Source organism: Salminus brasiliensis, chromosome 13, assembly GCF_030463535.1.
Source record: "Salminus brasiliensis chromosome 13, fSalBra1.hap2, whole genome shotgun sequence".
Taxonomy (NCBI): Eukaryota; Metazoa; Chordata; class Actinopteri; order Characiformes; family Bryconidae; genus Salminus; species Salminus brasiliensis.
In genome coordinates, this window is record NC_132890.1 from 5,771,238 (window position 1) to 5,798,316 (window position 27,079).

General features: G+C 42.0%; 2 protein-coding genes across 5 annotated transcripts in view; one reads left to right on the forward strand and one right to left on the reverse strand.

Annotated features, from left to right (window-relative positions):
- tbxas1 (thromboxane A synthase 1 (platelet)) overlaps positions 1-20,929 on the reverse strand; it is an 88,144-nt gene extending 67,215 nt beyond the window's left edge. The window contains exons 1-2 of one of the 2 annotated variants that reach the window (XM_072694753.1): positions 20,880-20,929; positions 14,137-14,275 (exon numbers count right to left, since the gene is read on the reverse strand). In XM_072694753.1, the coding sequence (XP_072550854.1) occupies positions 14,137-14,237 (101 nt within the window). In that variant the 5' untranslated portion in view covers positions 14,238-14,275; positions 20,880-20,929. Of the gene's footprint in view, positions 1-14,136; positions 14,276-20,879 lie in introns of those variants that run through there. The other variant, XM_072694754.1, reaches the window with a different exon arrangement.
- Positions 20,930-23,208: 2,279 nt separating this feature from the next.
- hipk2 (homeodomain interacting protein kinase 2) overlaps positions 23,209-27,079 on the forward strand; it is a 119,157-nt gene continuing 115,286 nt past the window's right edge. For all 3 annotated transcript variants that reach the window (XM_072695292.1, XM_072695293.1, XM_072695294.1), the window contains exon 1: positions 23,209-23,548. In XM_072695292.1, the coding sequence (XP_072551393.1) occupies positions 23,530-23,548 (19 nt within the window). In that variant the 5' untranslated portion in view covers positions 23,209-23,529. The remainder of the gene's footprint in view (positions 23,549-27,079) is intronic.

Sequence of the window (27,079 nt, forward strand, 5' to 3'; positions counted from 1 at the left end):
AGTGATGCATCTGATGAGACATTCTGGTCAGGAAGGTCATGGCCACCATAAAGCTGTATGTCCCTAAAGGCTGGCGGTTTTCACCGGCATGAAACAACTGCACAAACAAGACATGGCAATGACCGTTATGTAGTTGGCACGGATTAAAAGAAGCAACCCATCACTGAAACCCCCTTATGTACAGGCGGCCAACATGTCAGAGCCAGAGCTACTGCAGGCTTTTAAGGCCTGAAAATGATGAACCTTCATGCAGGCCCTGATGGAGGTTAAATCCAGCCATAGGTCAGTAAAAGAGATGGTCTGATTGGGGGATCCAGTGTTCAGAGGCTCCAGGGCTCCAGTGCTTCTTGCCTCACCAGTCGAGGTTCCTTTCCAGCCTGAGCAGGAGCTGAACTGCCTGGCCCAGGGCTCCATGGTGTTCAGAGGTGCCTGCCAACTTGGGTAGCTTGTCTGTGGCGGGAGGCAACTGAGAACCCTGAGGGTAAAGGGACGTCATGCCTGAGGACCTTCCTAGGAAGGATCCTACTGAAGAAAGCCTAGAAAGGCTGAGCCATCATAACATAGATTTCCTCCTCTCAGCAGGATTCTTGCCTGGATATCTTCTCAGCATCCTGTTCCCTATGGTTTTCCATGACAATCACAGACAAAGGGACTGAGGGATATGTGTAATATGCTATTGCTCTGTATTGACTTTTTCTCCCTCCCTCAAAAAATGTCTATACTGAGATACTGAAAGTAATGCTTGAAAGGGAAGTAATCTCCAGTCAATCATCTCCATCACCTTTACACAACACCACAGGCATTTCCCATGGATGGGAGAGATGGATCATCGGTTTCTGACAGGCTGCTGGACCAGTAATACACAAGGACACACCCCAAATAAGCATAATTAAGCTGGGCAAATGAGAAACCTGCTCAACATCCCATTTTAATCCGCCCTGTAATCTGTAAGAGTGAGAAGCGCAAGGTAGTGTAGAGATAGTGTTACTAAGCAGCCGGCGCAGACGGTAGCGCAAAGCTTAATGCGTGCTTGCAGCTATGCATTACTGGCATTCTGAATGGACACGGTATTAATCATCCACAAATGAAACTTCACACCCCAAAGCAATGAACCACAGCCTACATCCTCTCTGCCATTAATTTGAACCTTGATTAAACAATAGACTCACACAGCAACACACAGCCCGTGTATATAATGTATATACAAACATCAGCGTCGCCATGCGCTTGCTCCTCTAACTGCTGTAGTACAATGTGGTAGAAATTCACAGTGGGGTCGTCTTCAGCCAACAAACAAGGGCAGGGTACTATTAGCATTATAGATTCAGAGAGTCGCTGCAGGAAGCTTGGTGCTCAGTCCCATGCAGCTAGCCTAGGACAGAGACAGGACCTCTTCAACCAGTTAGGTAATGCTATTGCTTACTTACAGTGCCTATAATAAGTACTCACCCCCTACGACTACTCTGAAGGAGGTAACAGCTGAAGCAGCTGACATGGGGAAAAAAGACACTGCATACGATAACTATTGCCCAGGGTCTTCACAAGCTTTATGGGACAGCATCAAGGAGAACTGTATCCTAGCATAAAGGTGATGTGAGAGACTCCAAGGTCAACAGGAAGAAGGTTCTTTGGTCAAGATGGAGACCAAAATGGAGCTTTCTGGCTATTGTTGGCAGATGTCAACCACTGCACATCACCACAAACACACCATTCTCACTGTGAAGCATGGTGGTGACGGCAGAGTGGTCTGGAATAGGTGTCTTGGTGGCCTCCCTCACTAGTCTCCTTCCTGCACGGTCACTCTGTGTGTGAGGATGGTCTGCTCTAGGCAGATTCACACACATATGCCATACTCCTTCCATTTCTTAAAGCTGGATCTAACTGAACTCCAAGGAAATCCAGTCTGACTCACCTCCCTGACCAATCAGCTCCCAGCTCCTTTACAACACTGGAGTCTTATCACTTCCTGTGTGTGCATGTGTTTATGTGTGTAGTGGTACACACTCTAGACTGGTATCTGTGGTTGTTGTTGGTCTACTGGTGTGTAATAACTGGTACATAGTGGGTGAATGTTAATGGGATTAAAATAGCCAATACCCGATCCATTAAAAAAATACCTGGATTGAATCAGGACATAGTTTAAAAAAATGCTGAAGCTGTAAAGAGGATGGCTTCAATAGCAGGATACTGATCCTAAACACACCTCAAAATCCATGACGGACTACTTTAAGAGGAGCAAGCTGAAGCTCTTCAATGGGCCTCACAGTCTGCCGACCTAAACAACATCAGAAACCTGTGGATAAACCTCAAAAGATCGGTGCAGTCCAAGTCCAATCTAACAGAACTAGAAGCCTTTTTTTAAAGAAAGCATGAGTGAAAACCCCCCAAACCAGAACTGAAAGAACATTAACTGGCTATTAAAGGCATTTCCAAGCTGTGACACTTGCCAACGGGGGTGTTACTAAGTCACTAAGCGCTCACCACCTTAAACAATTCATTCAAACACAGGATCATCAGCACAACAGGACTGCGTTACTTCAGAACCACAGCATATGCCACTACATATGGCAACACGGAGGTCCTGCAAGCCCCCACACTGAGCAGTGTTTATTTTACTATCCCCTACTCCAGACGTGAACTCTGCTCCAGAACACAGTGCTGTAATTTAAACCTACAAATGACCACGCTGGATTCATGGACACAAACACACACACACACACACACACACACACACGAAAACACACTTTATGTCATGTCTGTGTATACACACACTTCATGGCACGTCATAAAGCATGTTGCCTGCAGAAGACAAAGCTTGTGCTGCACCTGAACAACCACCAGTGTGTGTGTGTGTGTGTGTGACTGGGGGGGGTGGTGTATGTGGGCTGCCTGCTCGCTCTCTGCACTAGATGTCTGGTTACCTTTTTAGCAACATCCCTCACCACAAGCGTACTCTCAAAAGTGTGTCTTTGAGTGCAAAAAAAAAAAGATAAAGAAAGGAAGGAGAGAAACGAAGCATCTCTCATGGAGCATAACATCTTCCATCAACTGGCTCTGGAGCTCCATCTCTGCAGCTGGAGCGCTCTGAGCGTGCAGGTGCATGCGCGCGCCGGCAGCTGCAAGACAACAATAACCAAAAATAGAGGTGAAGCAGACGTGTGAATGGTCCTGCTCTGACATCCCTCCGGTCTGTGTTAGTCATATGCGTCCCTCTAGTTCTATAACACCTCTCCAAATCCCAGGCCTGCTCTCCCGTGCCTCCGCACAGCAAAAACACTTCGCTATTTCCAGCCCTCAGCAGGGACCACACGGAGCTGTCTGCCTCACTCCACCAAAGATGGTGAACAGAGAAGGAGAGAGAGAAGAAATACACACAGATATAGAGAGGATGAAGGCTGATAGAGAGAGAAGGCAGAGAAGAAAGAGAGTGGTGTAGGTACTGGGGAACAGGCAAGAGAGAGGTAGTGGATAGTGAAAGTGAGGAGGGTGCCCAATCCTGGTCCTGGAGATCTTCTACCCTGGAGACTTCAGAGCCAACACACTCCTGTTCACACAGATGCCCCTGAGGGCCTATATTTCCTGGATCAGGTGTGTTAAGCAGTTTTCACACTTAAATCCTTTGGGGTTTTTAAATTTGTTTTGGTCCACAAATAAACAGACAGACAGACAGAAAATAAGACAAGGAGCGAAGGTGTAGACAAGCTAGACAATGCTGGTTAATAGGAGGTTGTGTGAATGCTCTGAACAGCTTGCTTTTTGGTTCTTACAGCGTTTTCTGTTTTTATTGAACTTTTTTTATTTGACCTGTTTTTTGTGTCTACATTTTTTCCGGCTTCTGCTGATTCAGCATCGTCGGGTGGCTGACACGCTCGGAGGAAAGCGCGCCACACCTGTGCCGGCCAACAGCGCTTTGCGAGTGATGAGGGGAGAGAGCGCCACCTACAGCCATCTACTTATCTACGTACCAGGAGAGAGCACGGCCAACTGCTGGATAGACAGATGACAGCCAGCCAGCCAGAACGACAGACAGACAGAGAGACAGAGAGAAAGACACACAGACAGGCAGGTGGACAGACAGACAGACATGCAGACAGACAGACAGATAGATAGATAGATAGATAGACAGATAGATATACAGACAGACAGAGATACAGACAGACAGACAGACAGACAGACAAACAGATAGATAGACAGACAGACAGATAGATAGACAGACAGACAGATGGATAGACAGATAGACAGACAGACAGACAAACAGATAGACAGACAAACAGATAGACAGACAGACAGACAGACAGAAAGACAGACAGACAGACAGATACACACAGACAGACATACAGACAGACAGATAGATAGATAGATAGATAGATAGATAGATAGACAGATAGATATACAGACAGACAGAGATACAGACAGACAGACAGACAAACAGATAGATAGACAGACAGACAGATAGATAGACAGACAGACAGATGGATAGACAGATAGACAGACAGACAGACAAACAGATAGACAGACAAACAGATAGACAGACAGACAGACAGACAGAAAGACAGGCAGACAGACAGATACACACAGACAGACATACAGACAGACAGATAGATAGATAGATAGATAGATAGACAGATATATAGATAGATAGACAGACAAACAGACAGACAGACAGACATACAGACAGATAGATAGATAGATAGATAGACAGACAGATGGATAGACAGAGAGATAGACAGACAGATAGACAGAAAGACAGACAGATAGATAGACAAACAGACAGATACACACAGATAGATAGATAGATAGACAGACAGACAGACAGATAGACACACAGACAGATAGATAAATAGATAGATAGACAGACAGACAGATAGACATACAGACAGACAGACAGATGGATAGACAGATAGATAGACAAACATACAGGCAGACAGACAAACAGATAGACCAACAGATAGACAGACAGACAGAAGGACAGACAGACAGACAGATAGACAAACAGATAGACAAACAGACAGACAGACAGATAGCCAGACAGACAGACAGACAAAAAGACAGACAGACTGACAGATAGATAGACATACAGATAGATAGACAGACAGACAGATATACAGATGGGGCTGTTTTGTTGGAAAGCTGTCTTCTCACAGGTAAATAAGATAAGTCTGCATGACCTGCGTGCTGCCAGAAGGCCCATCAGCATCTGCAGCTGGAAACCAGATCAGCCTTACAGCAGCCAAACGCCGCTAACCCAGTCAAGAGCCTGGCGGAGGAGAAGAGACTCTGACAATTTTCACTTGCTGAATTTACTGTCTTGCAATCTGAGATTCAATCAACAGCTAGCTTCTCCTCAGCTCATCAGCAACACAAGAGGTGTGAAGATAACTGAGCTGTATTTGGTGATGACGTTCACGACCCCATCTCTGCAGCTGCAGCGGTGCTGATCACTGGGTGCGTTTCAGAGAAATCTGAGCAGATTACCATATTTAGATTTATTAGGAGTCCATTGCTGTGGAAATGTCTGCGCGTGTAGCGGGTTCTCGGGGAGGTGTGAGCGCTTGATATGATTAACATCTGTGATGGATGGGCTGTCCCAGAGCCCCCAATTAAACAATAACCATTCCAATGACAAAGAAAGTCGATCTGGCCGCACAACTGCCAGGCTGCCAAGTCAGCTGTCCACAGCTTGATACAATCACCGTCAATTGGCCTGCAGCCCCTGCACGTGCTAGGCAGTTAACGTGACTACGAGCTCAACAATCAACAACAGCATCTCTAACGCTTTACTGCTTGTGGGTTGTATACCATCAACAAACCTCAAGTAATTTCACGATGTAAAAGGAATTAAAATGGGAAGGCATAAGAATTTGAGCCACCTTGACCAATCAGATGGTTAGACTATCTCCAGTTGTTCTAGTATGCAGTGCTCAGTATCTACCAAAAGTGCTCTCAGAAAGGACAACCAGTGAACCGGCGACAGAGACATGGGCACCCATTCATTGAAAAACCCCACCTCCCCACCTCGTGTGGAGTCCATGCCTTGACTGGTCAGAGCTGTTTTGGTGGCACAAAGGGGACCTACACAAAATTAGGCACCCCCCACACCCACCCAACATTGAGCAGTAGAACAGTGGCCTCTGGAATGACGGTTGGTGCTCTATCCAATACATCTGGGATGAGTTGGGGGAGGAAGGGGGATGGTGATCATCCTTCACTAATACTCTGCTCACTTAATGCAATCAAATCCTCACAGCAAGGCACTGAAATCTAGTAGAAAGCCCTTCCTGGACAGTGGAGACAGTTACTCCAACAAAAGCAGGGTGGAACGTGGGGGAGGTGGGTTTCAGGTGCCATTGGCTCTGGGCCTTTTCCAAATGGGCCCTATCATTACTGCCCACCTTAATCTTACATGGGTTCCATCTAGGTCCTGTATGCAGTGAACAACCCAGATGGGGCCCACGTTAACCCATCCAGGTCCCATCACTGGGCTTCCATACGTGGGCCAACACAGACCCTGAAGACAAACCTTTCTGGGTCCTAGCTGGGTTATGCATTCGGGCCCCACATGGACATCTAAACGGTCATCTCAATCAAATCATGGCAGTTATTTTGGTGCATAAACCCACAGAAACATCAAAGTCCTTTAAAGCTTTAAAGCTATTGCAAGCTGTTGTTTTGTCTGTCTCTCACTTTGTCTGTCTGTCTATCTAAAAAAACCCTGACTGATAAATAAATCCCATACCAGCATGCGGGGGGGGGTGGGGGGGGGGGGGGGGGGGGCTTTGCGAGGAATGTCGGTAAGTACATTATCTGTCAGTGTCATGCCAGAAAAGGAAGGGAAATCAGATGAAGTGAGCGAAAGTATACTCATATCCTATATGAGTCATAACATACGAACCCGTACGACATCCAGAGTCTGCCTTTGTTGGAAATAGTTTGGTTCTGTAATTTATGATGATTAGGTTTTATTGTTCTCCACTAAAGCGTCCAAAACGCTCCAAATCTACTGAGCTGAACACAGAAAGGTGGAGGCCCAGAGTGCGGTTCAGTAATGAGTGAAAGAGAGAGAGAGCGAGAGAGAGAGAGAGAGAGAAAGAGAAAGGCAATCAGACACTGAGACACTGTTTGCTGCTTGACCACATCTGCCCCGATACCATATCAGAGTGTGTGACCTTTTGAAGTGGTGCCAGTCGTTTAAACGGTGGGAACGCAGAGACAGATGGACTCACACCCTCCTCGTTTTTTTTTTCCAGATTTTATGAGAAGATCTATGTGAATATGTCATCCTCTCCACCCCGTCACGCCAGCAGAGCGAGATTCAGCGACTGGCACAAGGCCCTGGTCTGCAGTTTGCCTTGTCAGAGATCAGCACATATTCAGTATGAGGGGAAAAAGCCCCGCACTTCTCGCATTTCACTGAAGGGGAATTTCTTCACAAACTCCACCAAGAGCGTAGCTGTATTCTGAGCGCTGTACTGTAGCAGCACCACGCCAGCACGGAAACCAGCAAGCAACACAGGAAATGACACGGCTGAGATTATATAAAGGGTCCGGCGTACTCTGATTGCCTCGAATCAAGAGCGGGTGGCTTTAAAGCACATTCCTCAGCTCAGCCAAAAGCCGACTCCACTCGCTGAGCTAAATTACAGCTTATCATATCAGAGCTTCAGATGTGTTGATTATACTTAAGGGCTCATTTTTCATTATCAAATAACCCATATGTTCTTCCTTCTGTTCTGGTCTTCCGACCATGCATTCTTTTTTATTTTGGGCTCAAACTGAGTGTGGCCACGGCATTTACACACTTTTCATAAAAAAATACAACACTACACTTTATGGACAAAAGTATTGGGACATCTGCTTATTCATTGTTTCTTCCAAAATCAAGGGTATTAAAAGAGTTGATCCTGCTTTTGTTGGAGTAACTGTCTCTACTGTCCAGAGAAGAAGACTTTCTACTAGAATTGAGAAGAGCATTGCTGTGAGGATTTGATTGCATTCAGCGACAAGAGTGTTAGCTTGGTCAGGATGTTGGATGATGATCACCACCCCACCTCATCATCCCTAAGTCACCAACTCAGCCAAAAAGTATTGGATGACCAAACACTGTGAATCTGAACAAGGATGTAGTTGATCAAATAGCCAGTTGTGAGATGAGTAGCCAGGGGTCCAGACCTCAACATCATTGAATGTGTTTAGGATGACTTTGGGACGGTGAGAAGAACAAAATGCTCTGAAGTCTAAGACTGAACTCTCGAAGTATGGAAACATTGAAATCAAGCCTCCTAAAAATAATGGAAGCTGTAATAAAGATAAAGGATTCGATTTGGTTGTTGAGGCTTCTGGGACTGATGTCTTATTAATAAATAAGCTTATTTTACCTTATTTAATCTTATTTAGCTGTTTTGCCTGAAAATGATAAAAATAACGGGAGGTCTCTGAGGACTTTTGCACATCAGTGTATGTCTAAGTGTAAAAGCCAGTAGATGGCAGTCTATGGTCTGAGCTCAGGATTCAACACCAGGTGCTTAACATGGAGATGCTTCTGCAGAGGTCCAGCACTGTCTAACCTGTACTCCATGTCAGAGAATCCGTTAATTTCATCCTCAGAAATCGAGGACGGACGCCCACATTTTCTTCACTCGAGGAGAGTAAAGGAGGTTTCCACTACAGCTGGAAGTTCAGTGGAGGCATCCCCGCTCCCCTGTCCGTCAGAAAGTTTCCAGCCGTGGCGGCCTGTGCGGTGTGTCGTTTGTAAGTGCGCAGCATGAAACATGTTTGACAAGCAGCGTTTCAAGGACACCAGGCTTATATTTTACAGTGCAGTGAAGTTTCAAACCCGGAGACTAATCCTCTAATGTGGCTTATTTCTGCCCTGGAGGCATGCCAAAAAGGCCCATCGACACCGCCTCCCCTAAATCTTGTCTTTTTTAACCTCGGTGTCATGGTTGCCTTCATGCGAGAGGGTTTCATCCTCCGATATAAATCTTCATTTGGAAGATGACAGCATAAGAGGCCCTTACATAACCACCCTCCTTCAGTCCAAAGTGAATGGTAGCTTTGCCAGTGGACAGGAATTTACTTGTTCCCGAACAAACCGAGTGTGTGTGAGGCTGCAGGAATCAGTAATGAGAACGTCTGCGCTCTGTAAAGAAGAGCTGAACCGAAACAACGTGTAACACAAGCAGAGATTCAGTCTACATTGTAATAATCAATAGAATTCATTTGCAAAAATATGATTAAATACACTGAAAAAGGATCATTTGCACCAACTTAAAAAAATCTCTCTCTTTTACACCTAAATATATTTTAGATTAATATTTAGATTTTTGAACATATTTAAATTATATCCTCACAGCAATGCTCTTCTCAATTCTAGTAGAAAGCCCTCTTCTCTGGACAGTAGAGACAGTTACTCCAACAAAAGCAGGATCAACTCTTTTAATACCCTTGATTTTGGAAGAAACAATGATTTAGTTACGTTTCAATTTAATATCTAATCCCAAAAACCCCCAAAATAAAAATAATATTCAGACAAATACAAAAATGAGGTATAAACACACATATAAACACACACTTTTTCACACTTTGTTACAAACCTAATTTTCTATTTTGGAAAAACCTAATATTTACTACTACTCACCTTTACTTTTGAGTAAACTAAAATACATTAAAACACTTATCATTGGTTCAGATTCAGAACAAACTGGAAATTCTAATTAATTATTTAATTAAATAAACTATTCAACAGATTTCCTTTAGCCACAAGTACTAAAAACATACTAAACTAGGAAATTACAAATGTTTTATATGTTTTTTAAGGAGATTGTCAACGTATTTGACTTGTTATTTTTGGTGCCTGTTTTAGTCATGTCTACATTTAGTTTTTGAAGCAGTAAAAACATTTAGCTTTTTAACACCAAGCAAGATGCACTAGTGAAGCACTATTGCCAGAAAAACAGCCAGTGTTTATCCTTTACATGCATTTACAGTGACAGTACTTGCAATGGCCTCAAATGAGCACTAATTACTATGTACAAAAACACACATTACAGAGAACATACTACTATGTACAAAGCAGTACACTATATATATATATATATATATATATATATATATATATAAAGGTATATGGACATACACTCATGATTATCCTGCTCTCCACTGTCCAGGGAGACAGGCTTTCTACTAGATTTTGAAGAATACCCCTTTTTGCTTAATACCCCTCTAGCTCAAGTCTGGAATTAGGCATGTTGCCAATAGGTTCACGTTTATCTGCTCCAGAGAGTCCTATTCTATTGGCAAAACTACTCTACAGGGACTAGACACGCTGTGTGTGTGTATATGTGTACATTTGTATATCTGTGTCAGCAATATGTGCAGCTTAAAGTAGCTGAAGGCATTCACTAGAAGGGATGTCCACAAACATTTGGACATATAGTGTATGTCTGTATAAGGTCTGCATAGATGACAAATAATAGCATTTTAGGCTTTGCGTCACACACACGCACACACACACACACACACACACACACACACTTCCTACTGACGGTACTCACAGTTGTCTTACATTTAGAAACTCTTAAGATGAAGGTCTTCCTCCATGTTATTAAATATTAAGTGGCTGGAAATTGTGTTACGCAAACTGAAAAGCAGCACACTAAGCAACCACTGCTTTCATGAGCACTGGCCATGAAAGGGGCACTGAATTAGCCACTTAAAATGCTGAAGGTAACATAAAGTCACATAAAGGAAGAGAACTCAATCAAACGCATGGTTAGGAGTTTACAGAGTTCATAGATCTTAATTATCTCCAGTAGAAAATGTGAGAGAGTGAACCTCGTTCTCCTAATTGACTGAACTAATAAATGAATGGTTGTTCATCTGAGCAAACATGACTGTGCTTATTCTTCTGGATACTGTGACCGGATTTATTCATGGCTATGAACAGACATAAGACACTGGCCAAAAAGCTCTGACCCATCTTGGTATAGACTCTACAAGACCTCGGAAAGTGTCCTGCAGTATCTGGCACCAAGACAGTATCTGGCAGACTTCACATGGTTTCCAACACATGACCTTTGAGAACCGACTGTTCACTTGCTGCCTATTATGGTGATGCCATCCATATTTTGTAAAAGGTTCTATGCATAACCCTCCACAAATTATTGGCCAGTGTGTCAGCTTGGGGCTAAGATATGATATATGAGATTGTGTCTGATAGATCACCTGCCTAATATTGGGTACACAGACTCCACAAGACCTTGGAAGGTGTCCTGTGGTATCTGGCACCACAATGTTGGCAGCAGATCCTTCCAAGCTTGTAAGCTGCGAGGTGAGGCCTCCTTGGATTGCTTCTATGTACCTTGGGTGCTCATGACCCTGTTGCAACAAGACCTCGGAAAGTGTCCTGTGGTGTCTGGCACCAAGACTTTAGCAGAACATCCTTTAAGTCCTGAAAGCTGTGAGGTGAGGAATCCTCCATGGGCTCCCATGACTCTAGAGCACTTTTGGGAGGTACTAACCATGGTTCCCATATTAGGAAAATCCTCACACCTGCCTGATGTTTTAGAGATGTTCTGACCAAGACATCTAGCCCTCACTATTTGCCTGTTGTCAAGTCTCTCTGATCTTTACACTTGCATACATTCCCTGCTTCCAACACAAGACCTTCAAGAAACGGCCGTTCACTTGCTGACCATCCATATTTTGTAAAAGGTTCTATGTAGAACCCTCCGCAAATTAATGGCCAGTGTGTCAGCTTGGGGCTAAGATATGATATATGAGATTGTGTCTGATAGATCACCTGCCTAATATTGCGTACACAGACTCCACAAGACCTCGGAAGGTGTCCTGTGGTATCTGGCACCACAATGTTGGAAGCAGATCCTTCAAAGCCTGTAAGTTGTGAGGTGAAGCCTCCTTGGATTGCTTCTATGTACCCTGGGTGCTCATGACCCTGTTGCTGGTTCGTTGGTTGACATTCTTTGAAGTGCTTGGTGCAAACCATTCTTTGTATGGTTCCCATACCAGGAACACCCTCAAACCTGTGTGATGTTTGGGAGATGTTCTGCCTGAGTCATAGCGTCACAATTTGGCTTCTGTCAAAGTGTCTCCGATTCTTACGCTGCCACTGGAACCAGATAATCAAGGTTGTTCTAGTCACCTGCCATTGGTTTTAATATTATGGCTGATTGTTTGGAACGGAGATCTGCTGGAACATCAGAGATGCCTGAACTGCCTGAACACACGATTTATAAACAAAAGAGCTTGATTCTGATTCAGTTGGTGTATGACAGGGTGTGTTCCAGGTGATTGCGGAGCCTGAAATTATGGCACGGAGAAATGTCGGACTAATTGCACAGCCCTGTGTTTTGCTGAAGTAATTTTCTGCTGCCAGCGTGCCGGCCGCCTCAGTATCCTTAAAAATCCTGCTGACCGGTGAGCGAAGCCCATGTTCTCAGTGTAAAAATCAATGAATCACTGGCAGACCTTAAAACACGTCTTGTCATAGAACTGCTGCAAATACAAAACCCTGCAATCCTTTCCCTACACCAAGCGCATGAGATGAGGTCAAGTCGAAAATGACTGTACTGCTAGCAGAGAGAGATCACAGGTGGCAAAAGCACAACCGTTAACACGGACCTGTCGGTGATCTGATCCTGAGGTACGTGGACAAGTACACATTGTGACGGGATCTGTGTGAGAATGCGTCTGTAAGTGTGTGTGTGTGTGTGTGTGTGTGAATGCAATGCAGCCAGTTTGGCTGCATTCGCAGTCTGATGTCACCTGCACTTCACCCACAACTTATTTTTAGGCGACTGCATGTGTATTCAGCGGTTTGTCTTACGAAGGCGAAAGCTGGAAAGCCACTCAAGGTCAGTGCAGAGACCTCCCATCACACGTGACTGTGACTTTTAAACTGTACTAGCATGTCTCATTTAACTGTGCACACACAGCATGTCATCTCTGCTTTCTCTGGAACGTCTGACGCCTGGAATGCTCCGCTCCTCAACTGCTCGTTGGACTGAATCATGACTTTTCACTGGCTTCTGGCCAGTGTTTTAGCTTGGGGCTAAGATACAGTACGAGAGTGATCACCTTCCTAAAATTGTGTAGGTTGTCCTCCTCAGTCCGCCAAAACAGCTCTGACCTGTCGAGGCATGGACTCCGCAAGACCTCGAAAGGCGTCCTGTGGTATCTGGCACCAAGACGTTAGCAGCAGATCCTTCAAACCCTGTAAGTTGTGAGGTGGGACCTCAATGAGTCATATCAGTGAGCCTTGGGCACCCTTGGAGCACGTTTGGTAGGTACTGACCGCTGCATACTGGGAACACCCAACAAGACCTTCTGACCCAGTCTAGCTGTCACAATTTGGTTCTTGTGGCTCAAATGTTTACACTTTCCCATTTTTTCTGCACATAGAAAAGAAGACATCACCTTCGAGAACTGACCGTTCACATGCTGCCCAATATGAAGATCCCATCCCTTGACAGATGTCATCGGAACCTATCTGTGGTTTTAATAATATGGATCGATCTGCGTGTGCAGATATGTTGATTTTTGTGACATCACAAATTTTTTTTTACAAATGGCCATTTTTTGCCCTATACACTATATGGACAAAAGTATTGGGACACCTGCTCATCACTGTTTCTTCCAAAATCAAGGGTGGGTATTAATTAATTATTGTTAAAGTAACTATCTCTACTGTACAGGAAAGACATCTTTCTACTAAATTTGGGAGGAGCACTGCTGTGAGGATTTGATTGCATCAGTGACAAGAGCTTTAGTGTGGTCAAGATTTTTGATGATCACCCCCCCACCTCATCCTCAACTCATCCCAAAAGTACTGGATGGATGGCCATCAATCCTTAGAACACAGTCCCACCTATCTTTGGTAAAAAGGTTTGGTACAGAATCATCTACTAACAGTTTTCCGTCCTACAAATAACCCTCTCACCACACAAGGAACCATTTAAGCATAGAGTGAGTTTCTCTGAGGTGTCGAACCACAGAGAACCACAGCCTATATTAAAGAACCTTCGTAGGTCCTTTTTTAAGAGTGGAGAGAGAGAGAGTGAGAGAGAGAATGCAGAAGATGAGGAACTACTACAAGCTTCTGAAGAGCACACTTCTCACCAGTACAGAAGAGCCAGGAAGAGTAGGAAAAGTCCCAGCGACACGCAGAAGCCGCTGACCTCAACTCCAGTCATCTTCAGCATTCCTGAGGCCACATCCATGAGCAGCAGTCCTCAAACACGGCCCACCAGAAACCCGCCTGATGGAGACAAGAGTGGTATACATGGTAAATAAGTTCTCACAAAAGTCAATCCAACCAATCCAACACCTCATCAAGTCTTTTCGATTTTTCAATAAAAGTTCTTACAGGCCACTGAGTCCAGTGAAAACAGCAGAGATCAACAGCTTAGACCACAGGCCTGGACCTAGTCCCACGCAGCAAAAACAAAAAACTAAGCGCTCGCTCAACGTGTGACAGTACAAAGAACGCTCATCAACGGTTTGGCTTTAGCTCCGTCCTACACTCACTCACTCATGCACTCAGCGTTCATCTAAAACTGTGAATCGTCAATCAGAGGAAAATTCCAGTCCGAACACAAACAATGTCGTCCATAATGTCTTTTCTGTCCATACAGCCACGAGCTGAAGACAATCAGAGTGCTGATATCAAAAGAACATTTGTGTGAGACAAGGACAATAACAAAAGAGCGATGTTGATTTTCCAACGCATTCCCACCTTTTAATGAAATGCATTTATCATGCTTCTCAAGCAGCTCACGTTACACTGCTTTGAACTGCACTCACTTTTTGAAGAGTCATGGAAAATCAGAGCATCAGGATTCTGTTGAATATCCAATTGAAATACTACATGTTGAGGAACCTGGTGGAAAGCAGACAACACTTTTGGCTGTATCTTTCATGGCCCAGGGTCTAACACACACAAACCGGACAGCACAGCACTGCATGGTTCTGGACACTGCAGTGACTGACTGGGAAGTTCTTACTAACCATGAAACTGTTCATAATTGATGGATTTAAATGTACAGTTTTCCCAACTTACTCCAAATCTAGTCGATTGACCAAGGCATATCTAGCGTTGGATGTTTGCATTGGTGCTACGAGGCAAATGTAGCTAACAGGCTTAGACTTTGCATGGTGCTAAACCATCACTTGCCTCAAACTGTGTGGGGTTCCTCAGTGATTTCTAACAGACTTCCACTCATGTGGTTTCTGACACTGTATGATCCTTTGTTTCCTATAAACACTGACTAAAGATTTGGGCTTGATGGGGTTCTCTGAATCAAACTCTGAGGCGCGACCAGACTGGCTCGCCAATATATAAACATGTGATTGCATATATAACTACTACGGATTTGTAGCAGCTACACTGAGAGTTAATAAGTGGAGTCTTAGAACTTGGGGTTAAAAACAACCCAATAAACATATTATTATAAACAGCCCTGATGATCACAAGGAAGGTAACCCTAGTACCAGGGTAGTCAGTCACTCTGGAAAGCTTGTCATTTCTTTGGGTTGACTCTAAGCTTTAGGCATTAAACTCTCAGTATTGAGTATTGAGGGATGCTCAATGATTCTTAGCTTCAACAAATAGTTTAAATAAACTGATAAACTGATATGATAATCATTGCATTAGGTGGTTCTTCTGGGGCTTTGGTCCAAAATGTGCTTAAACAAGGCCTACTCTTCCCACAAGACCTTGCTGCCAGGCAGAGGCCCATATACCATTCAGACATAACCTAATAGCACCTAATACCGTACCATCAAAACAGGACTCTGAACTGATCTAAAGGTGTCCTGTGGTGTCTGGCACCAAGACGTCAGTGGCAGAAGTCCTGTAAGTTGTGAGGTTGGGCCTCAATGGATCACACAAATTAGTTTTGGGTGCATATTTGGGTGACCCTCTTGCCAGTTGTCATTTCTTGGAGCACTTTAGGTAGGTGCTGACTGCTGTATACCGGGAACACCCAATGAGATATGCTTGAAGGTTCTGAGATGATCTGACTCTGTAAATCCACAAGTTGTTTGAAGTCAAGTCTGTATCCTATCCCTTGACAGGGGTCATAGGAACCTATCGGTGGTTTTAATAATATGGATGGATCTGTGTGTGCAGATATGTTGATTTTTGTGTCATCACAAAATGTTTACAAATGGCCATTTTTTGCCCTATATACTATATGGACAAAAGTATTGGGACACCTGCTCATCACTGTTTGTTCCAAAATCAAGGGTGGGTGTTAAAAACAGTTTTTTACTGTCCAGGAAAGACATTTTTCAACATTTTCAAAAATGTTGGAGGAGCACTGCTGTGAGGATTTGATTGCATCAGTGACAGTGTGGTCAAGATTTTTGATGATCAACCCCCCTGCTTTATTGTTTCAAACTAATGAGTTTGGGAAACATTATTTTTTAAGTAATTTCTAATGCTGTGCTAAGCTGAATTATTGCAAGGCCTCAAGTTCAACAGACATTTTATAAGTACGACACTCAAAATGTGTACCAGTAAATTTATGTAATCTGCACATAGAAACGGCTGTAAAAGAGTTATTTTATAAGAGCTTAATTTAAAACCTTTACTGGTTTAAACATTGTATGTTATAACAACACAAACTCCTCACACTTTAACTCAATCACTAACAAGTTAACATATAAGTTAACCACCTACCAAACACCAACAGCGAAATCCTATAGTAGCACTGGCACTACAGACGCAAGAGCAATCACAGTATTCCACTGAGCAAACAATAACTTGCTCAACTAATGATCAACCAACCAACCAACCATAAGAGCAGCTAGGTAACCATCACCCAACCAATCTACATGAATACACCTCTGGAAAAAAATAAGAAACCACTTTTTTTTTTCTTAAATCTGCATCTTTACGTGTCTGGCAGCCGTTTTATTCCAGACATTTCATCAAACAAAGCTGAGTTAGCTGAATCTGCAGACTATAAATGACATAAAGTCCCAACAGCAATGTGAAAGACTAGTGGAGAGCCGGCCGAGACATGAGAGCTGTGATTGGCAGTCGAGGTTATTTCAGCATAGTGTTTTCTGAATGCTCTCAAGGTTCAGATATTAGTGCTGTGTTGTTTACATTTCAATAATAACTTCTCTGCATTACAATTATTATAATCATTTCTTTACTTTATGTGATTAGTTGTTTTTGAGCAGCTGTCATTTCTGCAAACAAAGAAATGCTCTTTAAATAGCATATATTTTTATTTGGAAATTAGGGAAAATGTTGTCAGTGGTTTATGAAATACAGCGCAAATATGAATTTCTCTAAACACCCTGCCTAGAAACAAACAAAAACAGAGAACCAGTGGGTGGTCTAATATAGGGTAGTCTCTTAATTTCTTGTCTGTCTAAAAGAAGGTTGCCCTTCTTTTATATATATATATATATATATATATATATATATATATATATATATATATATATAGTTCTGCTCAGGGGCTGCAGCAGCATCACTGACCCTGACCTCTTAAGGAACTATTTTATAGGTCTATTGTCATCAGCATCAGTATCACCAAATATGAACGTTCATGATACCGGATCTGAGCCTCGGCTCAGAATGATTTGTTTAAGAGTGTGTAGGGAAATAATGGCCATTATGTTAAACCCTAATAACTCCAATGACCCAAAAAGATTCTGTAAATAATGAGATGTAAACAGGCCTATTTTCAGTCTGATTCCAACATCAGTGTTTGCGCTGCAGAGCTTTAATGAGATCCTATCCAGGTTCTGCTCAGAAAGACACTGATTTTATTCCAAAACAAAAGATTTCAAAGCGGCTCATCTTACTGTAAACTAGTGCTTATTAAACAGTGCAGCTGAGCTGTAAACGACACAGATATGGGTAAGACGCTCGCAGAATCCTCACGGTAGTTGCCACAAAAGACATCAAATGAGAGACCCCCTAAGAAGAATCTGGGGGGGGGGGCGTACTGGTGATAGGTTTATCTGTGTTGTTCTGCAGGCCGCAAAGAAATTGAAGAGAATCACTGAGGAAGCAATCAGGCTTTCATGTTTAAATGAACCCACCAAGAAGCTCTATTTTTACCAGCCTGGTACAGCTGTAGGTCTACAGTTTCATTAACTGCTCCACACACCATAGTGAACTCTTCTACAGGGAGAACATTTTCCATAGTGAGATAGTGGGCAGCAGTCTAGTCCTTTTTTATTATAGTCTTAGATAGGGCAAATCATTTACAGCAGAAATGTTTTTTTTTTTTAAATAAAAAAATAAAGCACAACACACACACACACAGACAACACTCTTTTACACTTACATTCTACACTAACAAAAACACTTTTTTCTTGGTGCTGCACTATTTTTCTTTATTGTACAGTAAAAATAAATACTTTGAACCAAAAGATTATTCAAATAAAAAATATTTAAAATAATAATCTAGTTTATTACACCTAAATATATAGATTTTTCTCAAATTGTGTCATTTAGTTGAAATCATGATTTTTGTTTAATATCAATCAAAATATTTTATTATCTAAAGACAAAAACATAATTCAAATAAAATAAAAAAATAATTTATTATAAGACCAAAAGCTTTTTTTACTTTGTTAATTTGCAACTTTTATTTGATTATTTGTTTTAAATTATTATTCTGTAAAAAAAATATTTATTACAACAAATACATTTTTTTTACTTTTAAATAAACTCATTTAAACACTCTAATTTTGTTATTTCTTGTTCATTGTTAATGTTCTGACAGTACAAACTGAAATGTCTAATTATACCTTAAAACTTTAAACGAACTGAATGCTTATTAAAAAAAACTATCAAACCTTTTGAGTAAACATAAACTAGATTACATTAAATAGAAGTTGTCAACTGACAGAACACAGAGACAGTATAACTGAGTACTAACCGCAAATTAATCACTGCAGAACTTACCCAGCATTCAGCCACACTCAGCAACCCCAAGAACAGCAACCCGCTCTCACAGCCTTCAACACTGAGACTAAACAGTCAAACATTACATAAACCACTGCTCCTTATCTCAGAGGAGATACCCAGGGGGGATGATTACATGCTGACTGTGACTGAAGGTGCAGGACATGGTCAATATGCAAATACATTATACCAGGAGCCAATTGGAAATGTTTGTTGAGGTGAGGTTTACTCAACAACACCAAAAAAAACAGCTGACTCAGTTACTGGACTTGTTAAAAAATGTCAATAGATTCATTACCCAGAGTGCAACTGGGGGTTTGGTGCCTTGTTGGAGGACAACTCACCAGTGGCTGCAGCTATTGAGGACTACACCAGCAACCTACCAGACCCAAGACTCCAAGCCTGCTTCTCTAACCTTTAGGCCACAGCTGCCTCAAAAAGAAGTAAATGGTGATTTATTAATAACAGTAATAATAATAATATATATAAACCAGGGTACTGGATTACTGTTAGACTACACTACAATAGCTTTTTAGAGAAGTGATATCCATCAATATAAATCTGGTGGCTCAGCGGTTAGAGCGCCGGGATATCGATAACAGGGTTGTGGGTTCGATTCCCGGGCTCGGCAAGCTGCCACTGTTGGGCCCTTGAGCAAGGCCCTTTACCCTCTCTGCTCCCCGGGCGCTGGAGTTGGCTGCCCACCGCTCTGGGTGTGTGTGTGTACTCACTGCCCCTAACACGTGTGTGTGTGTGTGAGTGTGTGTTCACTACCAGATGGGTTAAATGCGGAGGACACATACGTGCACCTTTACCTTTTTTTTACATAATAAAATTATTAATAAATTCCACAGTTTGGTCTAGTACTGCTGTTAAAAATGCTAGAACAATATAACCCTATAAAGAGCCATACTGATATTAACATACTAGTGCAAACATGCTGTATTGCAAGTGCACTGAACCAATGGCAGTGAAGTGAAATATGCAGTGTAATGACGCTGACGACAGCAGCGCACTATGGGGTTAACCTATACTTCAAATATAGCAGGTCTTTTGCTAATGAAGTAGTGTGGGCTTAATTTCATTAAGTTCTCCTCTGAGGAAGCCTCATGCTGGCTGGGAAAGGCCTAGTGAGATCTGCAAGGATATGTTAGGTACAGTGACAGTGAGTGGAGATGATGGGACTTTAATTTAGAGCCACTAAAAATGTCTGCCTCACAAAAAAGACACTACAACTCATTCGCAGAGCACTGCCATTTTACCCGTATTTACAAAAACACGTATAACTGCAGAAATATAGAATTTCCATATTAATATATTACACACCTACAATAACCTTAATTATTATGCAATAATATTTTCACCTACTACAGTATTTCTGCAATGGGGTCTAATAGTAATCTAGTAACTTTATAACACATTATAGTTGTTTTAGTCCAGTAACTAGTCAATTACTATAGGATTATTGTTGGAACGTGTGCAATATTACTGATTAAATATGTGTAATTAAACATTACAATCAGAAAAGTCATATTGACTAAAATATATAAATTATAGCATTATTAATGTATTTTAATTGTATTTTAATGGATTAACCCTTTACTATCTCGTCACTGAGATAAACTGCACTTTCAGTTTTAGTAAATTATAAGACTTTCTGTGTTATTTTATGTTAATAAACACATTATTATCAGCTGTGAATCTGCAAACACACACCACCCTTAAACCTACAGTCACGGGTTAGGCTACTAGCCATATAGCTCCCTCCAGTGCAGTTTCAGCAACGGGACCCTAAAATAAAGCCTTTTCTAGACTCGCAATCAGGTTTCCATCGCCTAACTTCAGCCAGAGCCGTGAGGACAGTGTTGTTAATAAATCTAGAGAGAATCAGCGATAGATATTTGAGGATTAACTTTAAAACGCGTACCTCTTTCCCTGCTAGCCCACGATGCTGTTTGTTGTGGAGCAGGCGGTTCTGGGTAATGTAGTGCAGCACGAGATTCACGGTTGCGTAAGAACTACACGTGGACTCCCTGGACGCATGGATGTATTTCCGCCGAATTTATAGATTTATTCGGGTTAATTTTTGGCAAAGAAAACATTAAATGCTGTTTTGGGGTCTTTTTTTTTTTAGTTTTTTCATTTTTTTTCGTTAAAACAGTTTGATATAGTGTCCTATCACGCTTATTACAATGTTATAACACCTTATAATGTGTGTGTATTTACCATAAGAAAATAGGGAAGTGTTAGACTCTGAGACACGTTGACAAGGGGGGCAAATTGGGATGGCTACAATCACCTACCATCAGGCAGGTACTGAGGGGTGTCCCCGATATGCAATGGGCAGTACCTATCAGAGGTGCATCATTTTTTTTTATCCTATATATAATATATTAATAATAATATATATAATATAATATATGTATGGATACTTTAACAGTGTGTGTGTGTGTGTGTAAGTATGTGAGGGTAAGGGTTAAGGGTACTTTCTTATTTTAAATATCTGCAGCTCTGTCAAATGCCTGGTCTTTCACTTGTGTTTTCCTGTAGAGAAACACATTGTTAGATGAAATAAACAAAATTAAAGAAATTGCGCCGTTTCTTTGAGCGGTTGGTGGTAGATGACAGATTATTCCCATCTGTATGAGCCCCTGTAATCCGATTCCGCCCCACTTCACTCTCAAATCCACTGGCGTCACTGGACGAGCTGATCCAGGCGTGAGTAACACAACCCAGAACCATCCAACCCCCCCAGCCTGAGGACAGGATAGGGAAGGTGCATCTGCAGAACGTGCAGCTGGTGGCCTTTCTAACAGAATATATATATATATATATATATATAAACATCTGCTAGAGTGTTTATTAGTCTATGATTCATAGATTACATGGTGAATTAATATACCCCTTCACAAAAAGTATCCCTTCACTCTTCTGTGTGAGCTCTGGACTGTTATTTCGGTTTGTTAGGGCTATAGGTCCCTTTCATTTTTATTTTATTAAATTGCACTTGACAAATCGAGTTAATCATTTTTTTTTACATAATTGTTTCTGTATTTTTACACTAAGTCGAAATTTCATGAGCAATAAAAACGATTTAGAAAACGCTTTTAACATTGACTTCCATTGCAAGTTAAGAAGGTTTTATTTGTTTATTTATTTATTTATTTATCTTTACTGCAAAGACAAAAATACGAAACCATAATACAACTTAGGTACAATTATTATGTCATTACGCACCGTTATGTAGTAATGTGTGCACATATAGATTTATAGCTTTCTCTCTCTCTCTCTTTCTATATATATATGTATATGTATATATACATATATATAGAGAGAGATTTGTAATATGTATATATATAGAGAGAGATAGATGTGTAATATGTATATATATATATATATAGAGAGAGATAGATGTGTAATATGTATATATATATATAGAGAGAGATAGATGTGTAATATGTATATATATATACATATGTATGTGTGTGTAGTATATATATATATATATATAGAGAGAGAGAGAGATAGATTTGTAATATGTATATATATATGTGTGTGTGTAGTATATATATATATATAGAGAGAGAGAGATTTGTAATATGTATACATATATGTGTGTGTAGTATATATATATATATAGAGAGAGAGATTTGTAATATGTATATATATATATGTATGTGTGTGTAGTATATATATATATAGAGAGAGAGATAGATTTGTAATATGTATATATATATGTATGTGTGTGTAGTATATATATATATATATATATATATATAGAGAGAGAGAGAGAGATTTGTTATATATATATATATGTGTGTGTGTAGTATATATATATATATAGAGAGAGATTTGTAATATGTATATATATATATATATGTGTGTGTAGTATATATATATATATAGAGAGAGATTTGTAATATGTATATATATATATGTATGTGTAGTATATATATATATATATATATATATATAGAGAGAGAGAGAGAGAGAGATTTGTTATATATATATATGTGTGTGTGTGTGTGTGTGTGTGTAGTATATATATATATATATATATATATATTACACATTTGCCCATATGTTTTATGCCTTAAGCTGCAAGTTAGTCATTTTTTTGGTTTTATATCTTAAAACATGCAACATGTGCAAAGCCCCCCTTTCTGAAGGGGCTGTTCCGTTTGTGATCGATGAGATAGTCGTTCGATTAGCACGCGGGCTAGGCTAAACTCGCTCTGCTCTCTCACCATTGCAACTTTTGCAGCCAGTCCACACACAGGCATGCACACCGCGGGCTGAAGCCCAGCCTGCTGTTCGGCTCAGCCTCCGAGCCGCCAAACCGCTCCCGTTTCGTTGGGCTGAAGTTGCCGAGATCTGGATTCGGAGCCTGTATGAAGAAGCCGAGCTGTGGATGTGATTCCCCCCGTGTTTCCTCCTCTTCCCTCCCGATGAACGGGGCTCGTAATGCAGGAGACAGCGGCGATTCTGTCCGCGGCGCAAGATGGCAGATTTTTACTGAGTTCTGAACTGAAATATCTCTTCATATTTTGCCATGAATAGCAGAAACCCTTGCACCGATGGCCCCTGTATACGAAGGTAGGACCTGGGGGTTCGTATTGGGAGAGATCAAAGGCTCAGCACTTATAGGTCTGCTGCTGTCTGGCATCGCAGATTTATGAGCTGGCTATGATTATTGCATATTGCATTGACAGCATTTAAGCCTAAATGGTGTGTGTGTGTGTGTGTGTGTGTGTGTGGGGGGGTGTTTTTTTGGGGAGGGTAAATTGGTCGCACTGTGTGTGTGTGTGTCGGTGCAGAAGCCCTCGCGCTGAGCAGCCCAGGCTGCTGAATAGCCCCCAGTACATCCAGCTGTAGTTACTGAACAGTTACCTAGTAGTTATAAATACATATAAATACATATCTTACTATGAAAACATGCAAAAGTGAGCTTTCTTCTGACTCTATTGGAGCACTTGTTTGTTTGGCATTTTAATATATTTTATAAATATATATATATATATATATTACACATCTGCCCATATGTGCTAATGCATTAAGCTGCATGTTAGTCATTTTTTGTTTTTATATCCTAAAGCATGCAAAAGTGAGCCTTGTCCTGGCTCTGTTGGAGTATAGGTTTGGCATGTTGAGCAAACGTGCAAATCCGCCTGGAGAGAGTGTGAAAAGTGGACCTCCATAAATTAGGCGCTCTGTTTGAGGGTCTGCTCGCTTGTACGTCCATGCTCACGCGAGGAAGGGGCGAGAATGACTGGACGGGACGGTGGCTCTCTATTAATACGCATATCGTTGTGTTTTCATGCGTCGGTCAGTCAGAAAGAAGGACAGAAGTGCGGTCAGTGTCCTACTGCAGCACTGTGCACGGGCTATGGGTGACTAATCCGGGAGCAAAATGGCACACACTGTGTTTAAGCAGCTCACGGCTGTAGTCTAACCTATATTAGTTAAATGCATGCGCGTGCGTGTGTGTGTGTGTGTGTGTGTGTGTGTTATTGATCCAGTGGGCTGTTGAGCTATTATTATTATTATGAGGCTGTTCTCCATGCAGGCGCACACGCGCACGCGCACGCACGCAGCGCTCTGAGCACTGAGGTAGCGACGTTGTAACTTAATTGATTAATTGATTGGTTGATTGATTGATTATTTAATTTGGGGCTGATAAATAAACAAGCCACCGTGTTTGTAACGAGGGCTGTGTAAACTTTTAACAGCTTAAGGCTTTCAAGGACATATTTGACATATTATAACACATGTTTGGCCTGTTTACAGATTGGGTTTGCTTGGGGAAGGCTAAATTAGTAATAATCGTAAGCCATAAAACACGTTTCTGCTCTGCCCGCTGTTTAAGTGCATATATCTGACCTGGCTGGTGTTTATTTTTGCTGTCAGTTGAGGATGGGGGGCTGGACTGGTTTCCCCCGCACTCCCCCTGCTGGCGGCTCGGAGAACAGCATGTCAGATCCAGGAGAGCACCTTCCAGCCTTCAGTCTTCCAGGTCTTATCTTCTGCAGACAAGACACTCATACATTCAGCTGGAGGGAGAGAAAGCCATAAAATCAGCTGTTGCCTTGATTTTGTCATCTGCCTCTCACAGCACTGATGTATAATTAAAGCCCGCCCGCGCTGTAGGGTGCCACTGTGTTGGACGTTGAAGCCCTGATGCAATAGAGTGATAGACTGATTAGAAGTCGGGGCTTTGAATTTGGAGGTAGTAAAGGGCTCGGAGGCCGTCACCCTCTGACACTCATCACAGTCATCGGCGGTCGAGCCTGCAGTGGCACTCATACACACACACAGAGAGAGAGAGAGAGAGAGAGAGAGAGAGAGAGAGAGAGCAGGGCATGTAGTCATATGTAAAACCCACTGGACTCATTTTAGTAAAGAAATGACGAGCAGGGCTGAGCTGCGGGAATTGCCTGGGCGGTGGAGTTAGCAGACTCTGAAACTGAAATTAGACTCCTCAATTACAGGTAATTACTGCATACGGTGGATCTCAGTTTGGCACGGCAAGAGTAGGTCTGAGTTTTACCTGTTTTGTGAGCAGGTATTTCATATGTGTTGTATAATACACTAAGTGGACAAAAGTATTGGGACGCCTGCTCATTAAATCATTGTTTCTCCCAAAAGCAAGAGTGTTAAAAAGAGTTGGTTCTGCTTTTGCTGGAAAAGAAAAGGCTTTCTACGAGTCTGCTAGGTTTTGGAGGAGCATTGCTGTGAAGATTTGATTGTATTCGGTGATGAGAGTGGTAGAGATGGTCAGGATCTCCATCTCATCCCCAAAGTATTGGATGGAGCACCATTGTTCCAGAAAACAGCTGCTCCACAGCTCAAAGCTGGGGGGCTTTATACCCCTCTAGCTTCATGTTTTTAATGTTTATCTGCCCCAGAGACTTCTATTCTTGGCAGTATTTCTCAACAGGGATGAGACAAGCCGTGTGTGTGTGTGTGTGTGTGTGTATTTGTGTGTATTTGTGTACATCTGGGTAAATCACCAATGAGTGCAGCTTAAAAAACATGTGGTTGGTGTGGCGCAACAGATAACACTGGGGTTCGATTCCCGATCTGGGTGATTATGCTGCGCTACACTAATAAGAGTCCTTGGGCAAGACTCCTAACACTACATTGGCCCGCCCCTGTAATACCAGTAACCTTGTAAGTCGCTCTGGATAAGAGCGTCAGCTAAATGCCATAAATGTAAATGTAAAGTAGCTGAATGCATTCATTAGAAGGGGTGTCCACAAACTTTTGGACACAAAGTGTAAGAGTAGTTGTGTTATTGTGATTGGGGAAGCAGTCATCTGTGGTTCCCTTCACTGTTAGTTTCAGTCTTAAGGATTGGCATTAAGGTATGAGGAAGGTGTTTCGGGAGCTTTCTCTGGAATTCCCTCTGAGAGCTGTTGGGAATGGGTGGATTATGTGTTCTGGTTGTTGTGAGAAATGATGTCACAGTGTGCTTTTCTGGGTATTATATCATGGGTATCATCAGTAGTAAAGTAACATAGACCCACTTTGTGTGTGTGTGTGTGTGTGTGTGTGTGTGAAAGAGAGCATAATTAGTCCTGTTTAACTGGGTTTAGTGACCATTGAATACAAAGAAAGTTATTCTTGATGGTATTAAAAACCAATATTAAAAAATATTGTATTTTTAATCTGTTCCATGTTATTAAATATCATAAATACTACAAAAAAAAAATCATGATAATTGCTCATGATAATTTTGCTGCACCGATCTACATATTAGGCAGCAAGTGAACAGACAGTTCTTGTAGGTGATGTGCCGCAAGTAGGAAAATGGTCAAGCGAAAGAATCCGAGCCCATTTGACAAGGTCCAGGTTGTGGCAGCTAGACGACTGGGTCAGAGCATCTCCAAAACATAAGGCAGGTCTGTTACTGGGATGGGGTGTTCCTGTTCCTGGTTCTCAATGGTCAGTACCTACCAGAAGGCCACCTGCTGGACCAGCCACAGAGTCATGGGTGCCCAGGATTATTGATGCTCATGGCGGCCCCATCTCACAACTTGCAGGACTTGGGTCTGGATCTGCTGCTAACAACTTGGAGCCAGATACCACAGGACACCTTCAGAGGCCCCCCAACCAACCCCAGGATTC